Source organism: Pediculus humanus, genomic scaffold (genome assembly GCF_000006295.1).
Source record: "Pediculus humanus corporis 1103172108282 genomic scaffold, whole genome shotgun sequence".
NCBI classification, from domain to species: Eukaryota; Metazoa; Arthropoda; class Insecta; order Psocodea; family Pediculidae; genus Pediculus; species Pediculus humanus.
The window spans coordinates 153,342-161,673 of record NW_002987851.1 but is presented as its reverse complement, the minus strand read 5'-3'; the positions used below and the strand labels follow the sequence as shown (position 1 = coordinate 161,673).

General features: G+C 28.3%; 1 protein-coding gene across 1 annotated transcript; it reads right to left on the bottom strand.

The window, feature by feature from the left end:
* Positions 1-938: 938 nt before the first annotated feature.
* Phum_PHUM517300 (uncharacterized protein) lies at positions 939-1,784 on the bottom strand (the record flags this gene model as incomplete). The annotated part of the gene is made up of 1 exon (XM_002431210.1): positions 939-1,784. The coding sequence occupies one exon, from the start codon at positions 1,782-1,784 to the stop codon at positions 939-941; it is 846 nt and encodes a 281-aa protein (XP_002431255.1).
* Between the last annotated feature and the right edge of the window lie 6,548 nt (positions 1,785-8,332).

Sequence of the window (8,332 nt, the reverse complement as noted above, 5' to 3'; positions counted from 1 at the left end):
TTAAAAGTAATTAATTAATTAATAATCGTCATCATCATTATTTTTTTTTTTTTTGCATATTAATAAATTTATGATAAGTTATTAAAAATAATAATAATGATAATAATAATAATAATAATAATAATAAAGCATAAAATTTAATTAAGCGTTAAGCAAATTAAAATTATTATTATTATTATTATTATTATTTTTAAAAGCTCTCGCGTTGAAGATTTTTTTTTTTTTTACGTGTTATTAAATAACAATTAATTAATTATTTATTATTATTATTTATCATTATCATTATTATCATCGTAGGTAATTTTCTTTTTTTTTTTTTAAAATGAATTCATACGTATATAATAATAATAATAATAATAAATAATTTATATTTTGAGCTTACGAGATTTATTATTATTATTTATTGAATATTTATGTATTTATGTATGTATATATAAATTTTGGTAATAATCAAGTTAATAACTTTAATAATCCAATTTAAAAAAAAAAAAAAATTATTATTGCTTTCGTATTAAATATTTATATATATTTTATAAATTTTTTGTTATCATTATTATTATTATTATTTAAAAAAATTAACGGGGAGGGGGGAGCAAAATAAAAATTATAATTAATAATAATAATAATAATAATGATAAAACAGCGGGAAGTTTTTTTTTTTTTATTAACTTATTAATAATATTTACAAGAATTATTATTATTATTATTATTAGTTTTTGTTACGTAACACGGCTTAAAATCAATTTAAGCAAAATTAATAATAATAATAATAATAATAATAATTCAATAACAAACACGAACATATCATCTTAATCATCAACAATTTAATATTTTAAATTTTAGAAAAAAAAAAATAAGCGATTTATTTTAAATTTTAATAAATAAATAAATAATTAATGATAATAATAATGATAATGATAATAATAATGATAAAATTATTATGTCGGAGATGAGCAAATAAAATCGGAATCTCTCCTTTGAATCGTCGCCTTTCTAAACGTTCTATGGGGATGAAGGTTCAAAGGTGGTAAATTTGGATTTTCTATCCTCGTGGGCGAAGACACTCTCGGTCTGTTGTGCGTTGAATTTCTCATCAATGCGACAGAATGACTCGTCGTACCATCGAGTTCGACGAATTCGTTTAATTGAAAACATTCCATGAGAGGAGTTTGCGAATCCGAATCGATAAAATTTGTATTCATTATGAAACCCACGGGAGGAGGTTCGGGGGGTGGTAAACACGGTTTGGAAGAACTTGAATAACTTAAAGTAACGTCCGGACGGGAATTGGGCGCAGTGTAATGACGAGTCGTACCACCGGGTGATAATGTAGCCCATAAAACCCGTCCGTCACCGGTCGATGTTGCCGGAAATGGATATAAAACGGATTCGCAATCGTTTGTTTTATCCGTATTTGACGTATTTGACGTGCCACGAACAATCGAATCACTATCACTCCTAGTTTTTATTTTCGTACGTAATTTAAATATTAAAAATGTTATCAAACCCCCCAATATTAGAATCCCTAAACACGACGCACAGAATATCAACAACCAAATTCTATCCTGATATGACCAAGGTTGACCCAAGTCAATAAATTCGATCCCTTGAAATTTCGGACTTCCTATACATTGATTATTACATAAAAAATGTTCTCTTTGATCTAATTTAATAAAAAATGGTAGAGGCGGTGGTGGTATCCTTAATATGTCATCCGGTGGGGGTCCGAAATCTTCAAAGCAATCTAGGCACTCATTATCCAATAGCGGATCCACTTCTTCCATCACACACTGAAACACACAAATCAATTATTTATTTTTTTTTTTAAAAAAAATTTTATCCGACAAAATCTTATAAACGCGACTTCAAACGGAAAAACAAGTCACAACCGACAACCGACAACCAACAACCGACGACGACAAAAAATATTTGTTGGCCCTTAAAAAAAAATTGCAAATGCAAATTAACCAATGAGGTTCTATAATACAAAAAAAAAAAAAAAAACGCCGCCAAAAAACCGCCAATTACGTCATTTTCGTGGCGTTAAAAAAATTTATCATCATTATTATTTACATAAGGTTTTAAATTTATTTATTCAACTTCCGGTTTAAAACAATATATAATAAAATTTAAATTTTTTTTTTTCAAAAGACGCGATCAAATTAAATTACGCGCGTTTTTTTTTTTTTTTTTCTTTAACGAACTTTTATAATTTTGTTTGTTTTATTTTACGGCGGCAACAACAACAACAACAACAACAAACACGTCATCTTCAATATTTATTTATTTATTTATTTTTCACTTAATTAAATAAAAATTTTATCCTATTTTTTTTTCTTTTTCTTAATCGTTCGATATGTTTACAACATTTGTTTTAAAACATAATTAACAAAAACTTTTAACAAACGGCGAAGAAAGGGGTTGGGAGGGGTGGGGAGGGAATAGGGGGTAAGAAGAAACGGAAAACATAACAAAAACATAAAAAAAAAAAAAAACAAACTTTACGCGGAAAAACTTATATAAAATAATTTTCTTTTCTTTCACTTTTAATACATAATAATAATTATATTGAAAACGTTACGTTAAAAATTTAATTAATTAATTAATTTTAAGAAGAAAAAATAATAATAATAATTTTACCTGGGTAAAAGTTTGAAAATATGAAAAAGGAAAAAAAAAAAAAAAAAAAAGAAAAAAAAGAAAGAAAAACGTCCGACAGCACGAATGGTAACGTTTTTATATGGGGGACCGGCTGACGACAGACAAACACGACGTTTATCCTATGAAAACCCGATACGAAATGGATAAAATCCGTAGAGCGTAGAAAATTTTTAACTCGCACGTGACACGCACGCGTCCTAATATTGATCCCTTAATCATCCCCCTTTTCCCTTTTCTACCCTTTTTCAGTCAGTCAGTATAAAACAGGAAAAAAAAAAAAAAAACTTTTTGACTTGGGAAGACCCCAAACTATTAAATTCAAATAATTGTAAAGTTTTTTTTTTCTTTTCTTCTACTTTTTCGGCGGCGACGATGGTGGTGGTGGTGTTGGGGGGGCGGATGTGGAGAAGGGGGGTGAATAGTGCCAAAATCGAATCGTCTTGTACGAGTAGATTCAATAATTGTTTGTATATATATATATATATAAATCTGGAGATTTTCGAAGTGGAAAAAAAAATTCCAACTGGAAATTTTTTACGTTTTACGCGCGAAATTTTTTTAATTGATAACGAAAATACTGTTGATAATAATAATAATAATAATGGTTTTTACGGGGGGAAACCGTAAAATTTAAAACCGATTTTGGAAAAGGTTTTCCCGCAAAAAAAAAAAATAAAAAAATAATAATCTTCCAAGCATAATTTTCATTTGAAATTTTTTTTTTTTTGGGGGGGGGAGGAAGGAGGAGGAGGGTATAAAATTTATGCATTTATTTTGTTACGCGGCGTACTCGAAAGGGGAGTGTATTCACATGAGGCAACATAATATAAAAGAAAAATGGATTTCAATTAACCGGGTTGATAATTGAGTTTCTCCAGGGCAAAATTTGATTATATTCTTTAATCTGCCTTTGTAATTTATTTGTAATCCTAAAAAACAAATTTTTCAAATTTATCCCTCCGAGCTATGGTAAAAAATTTTTTACAATTAAAATAATAATAATAAAATAATAATGCAGACGACTCAGACAAACAAACAAACAACAATATATGGCGACAATAATACAAACGCGCGTTTTAAAAAATTTTTTTTTTCCTGCACAAAATTGTGATGAGGTGGGAGGCGTGCGGTTGTTGTACGAAAAAGACAAACAAACATGCACGAATATACGGTAATCAGGACATTGTCTCTATCTCTATCTCTCTCTTTCACACGTTTCATTCCTTTTTCCCTGTCTTCCCACTTTCGATCCTCTCAATAAAATGCAAATTTTTTTTTTTTTTACCCCTGGAACGATGAGGGGCACTGATAGATTCCAGTTGGTGAAAGCTGGGCAAACACACCGAGTTGTTTTCTATTTTCCTTCTCCGTTAATTTTTTTTTTTTACCTTTTTATTCGTTCGAAAAAAAAAACAAAAATTTTCCACGGCTTTTTCCATCGATGGGAAGGATTCGGGGAGGTTGGGGAGTCAACAATTGAATTTATTCTCATCAGTACTCATTCTTAAAAAAAAAAAAATTTCAATGCGATTTCTTTCGCAACTTTTTTCAATTCTTTTGGGTTTTTCTTCTTCTTCTTCCTCCTCCTCCTTTTCCTCCTCCCTCTTTTCCACCTCCTTCTCACTCCTTTTTTCTTTTTTTCTTTCTTTTTTTTTACTGATGTATGATTTTCTCTTGGCTATTCTTCCGTGAAAATGATTTTTCCCTAAAAATTTATTTTGACTTTTACAAAATTCAGTTTTCTTTATAACGCTTTTCAATTTTTTTTTTTTTTATTCTACTTCTTCTTCTTCTTCCTCCTCTTCTTATTTTTTTCTTTTTTTTTTTTTTTTTTGTTGGTGGCTTTGAATTTTAAGGTTCTTTTTTTTTTCCGATTGAAAAATCTTTCAGTTTTCGAAATCTTACTCGAAAGGTTATTTCCTATAAAAGTAAATAAAAAAAAAAAAAAAATCTAACGGTAAGGGTAGTCAAAGTAAGAAGGGCAGGGAGGAAGGAGGGAGGAAAAGAAGGAGGGGAAGGGGGGAAAAGAAAAGCGTGGGAAAGAGAATGAAAAATAGGAAAAAAAAGAAAAAAAAATAGTAGTAGTACGAATTTAACATTTTTTAAATGTTTTTTGTATTTCCCTCTTCCCCTTCTCTCTCTCTCCCCTTTCGCCTCCCCCTCACTTCGCCCCCCTTCCCGGTGTTTTATACGCAATTTATATTTCGTATACGAAAGAGGAAAAAAAAAATATTTTTTTTTTTTTTTTAAATTGATTTTCCTTTTTTTTTCCTTTTTCAATATGTAATTATTTTTTTTATTTTGAAAACGTAGGTATATCATTTGTTTACAACATGAAAAATCAAAAGGGTTGTTGTTGTTTACCACCCTCCTTTTTGTTTTTTTCCTATCACCTATAAACGATTTTTCATCTCACAATAAAAAAAAAAAATTGGTAATAATAATAATAACAATACTAATTTATTTAATAGTAACGTGATGGTTTTTTTCTTCTTTTTTTTTTTTTGTTTTTATCCATTATCGAATTGGATAATTAATTTTAATAGAAAAACTCACACGTTTGTTTTTTTAACCGTTTCTTAGATACGTCGATTTAAAAAAAAAAAAACAACAATAACGGCAACAGCAGCAGCAGAAGAAAAAAAAGAAGAAACGAAACGTTTTATCGCTATCTTTCTCACTTTTACTTCCAACAAAGGATAAATTTCCTTTTTAAAAAATAAAACCGTTAAACCTACCATTTTGCCGCTGATTTCAGAAACCGCCATTTTAATAATAGTAATAAGAAGAGGGCGCGGGAGTGCAACGATTGACACGCAATTACATCATGTCAAATTATTTAATTTATTTTTAATAGTTTTATTTAATAATTTAGTTATAAGTTATGTATCAAAAGTTTTGTTATTGAATCTAATTTAATGTGATATAATTAGTTTTTTATATTATTTAGTGATAATTATAATTTTGTTAAGTTTAAATTTAAAAAGTGGTCAACGATTTTGTGACAAAAGGAAGCGTCAGCAATAAAAAACCTAAGAAGATGCCGTAGTAAATCTCATTATTACGGGTAAGTACCTCAATTTAACACTTTAATTTCATTTGCAAAAACGTTAGGCTAACCAAGAATTGGAGCGAAAATCCCCAAAAAACAGTTTTAAAATTTTACATTTATTTGGTTAATTATGTGAAGTTTGACTAAATATCTTTTTCATGTCATCATAAAAACAAGAATTGGAGTAATTTGATAAAAAATATTTATTAATAATGATTGATTTTATATATATTTACTCAGTGTACAAATTTCTATACTCTCTAACCATGAAGGGTTAATTTACTGTATGTATATTGTTTTAGGCCTCCTCTTGATTTAGTTTGTCTCATTGCAACATAGTTTATCATAGAAATAGTCTAAAACCACCTTTAAAACTGTATCAAAATCAGAAAAACTTAGTAGCCTATGTAATGATTGATTTCATATATATTAACTCAGTGTACAAATTTCTATACTCTCTAACCTTGAAGGGTTATTTTACTGTATGTACATTGTTTTAGGCCTTCTCTTGATTTAGTTTGTGTCATTACAATATAGTTTATCATAGAGATAGTCTAAAACCACCTTTAAAACTGTATCAAAATCAGAAAAACTTAATAGCCTATTAAATGATTGATTTTAATGTAAGGAATTGTGAAAAGGCACAATGGACTTCATTTAATAATTGTACATCTGTAGAGTTGATTATAAGTAGTTGAGCTACTAATATCCCTGTCATACTAAATAAAAATGGCGGTAGTTTAATAAAAATACTTGTAATTAATTAATTTATTGTATCAGGTGAATGTAAAATCTTTGTACTCCTGTTTTAAGTGTGAATCTATTGATTGTACATTACTTTAAACCTTTTCTTAAGTTGGTTTGTTTCATTGTGGCATATTTTACCATATTTTTAGTGTGAAATTCTCTTTTAATTTTAATTAAGATTAGAAAAATTCAACTGCCTTCAGGTTACTTAAGTTTATAGATGCAAAATTGTTATTTGTATAGTGTAATTGTACATGTGTACTGTGATTACATTAAAGATGGAATGCATGGGATAAAATTGTGATAAGGGGAAATAGTAGGAAAATTAAATTTTGAAATTGTTCTGAGAAAATTGTTATATGATGTCTGATTCATAATTGTAATAAAGCAAAATAAGAAGAAGATAAAGACAAAACCTAAACAAATCTTGTTCTGTTGTCAACCTTGTCAGCATTGCAATATTGTGAATCTCACTTCTCCTGTTCCTGGCCACAGATGTAAGTCACTGGAGCCTAGTACAGGAGATAACTCGTTTCCATCAAATAAGATGGTCTCAGTGAGACTTACAAGAATAGTTGTCATGTCATAGGTTATAAGACCTATTCGCTAGGCTTGCTGCATCACTTATACTCAAGCATTTATTCCTTAGGGATCGTATAGAAACCTGGAATAAATGTTGAAAAACATTAAGACGAATTGTCGTGATTATGAGTGAAAATAGTAATAATAATAATAATAATAATAATAATAATAATAATAATAATATAACAATTAATAGAATTTTGTTATGCGACAGGAAATGTTTTTCGACTTTAGCATTTTAGTATCAAATTTCAAAATGGAAAGTAAAAAAAAAAAAAAAAAATGTAAATTTATTTTTTTATTTTATTACTTACCTTAATTAAATTAATAATAATAATAATAATAATAACGACGACAACAACATTTTGGGCGGATGCGAAAAAAAAAAAATTTTTTTTTCTTTTTTACGTAATTTAATTTCATTATCAGAAATTGGATGATAAAACATTTCTGACATAGTTTAACTAAGAAATGTTTTCCCTTTCGAATTCTTTTTTACCAAAATTTTACCTGGATAAAAAGAGAAAGAGAAAGAGAGAGAGAGAATGTGTGTGTGTGTGTAAGTGAAGTAAACGGCTATTATTAGACGAAGAAAATTTAGATCTGGAGAATATCAAAGATAATAATAATAATAATGATGATATAAATTTAATAGAATTTTTCACCTTGTTGTTATGACAAATACGAACGCTTCTGCTCGAGGGTAAAGTTCATGATGAGAAATCAAACTAAATCACTAATTAAATTTACCCATCGTCATCATCATCATCATCTGCCTTAAAGTGTCAAGAAATTTATAAATTGTTTCATATATTATTATTATTATTATCTTTTAGTTATTTCGAAAAGTTTTCTATCATTTCAAACCGACACCATCACCATCATCATCATCATCGATCCTTTTATTTTCTTTCTCAGAAAAAAAGAAAAAAAATTTTAAAAGGGAAAATATTGTTTGTTTGTTTGTTATTGTTTTTAAACGTGTGCGTAATAATAGATAGATACGTACCTAATAAAACGATTGAAAGTTTTCTTTTTTTGCGCGCGTCAGGTGTTAAAATAATAGAATTAAAGCGTTTATTGGTATAAGGAAAGTTTGTTTTTTTTTTTTTTTTGGTGGTGGGCATGAGGAGAAGGGTAAAAAGTTTACTTAATAAGGGAAAATGGTGGGCAAGAGGCCAAAAACGATACCTTCGGGAGTTAACTTTGACTCTTGCGCAAAACAATTTAATATATATATCAGTATTCCCTGGTTCCCGAAAAAAAATTGTCCAGGCCAACCAACGTTTT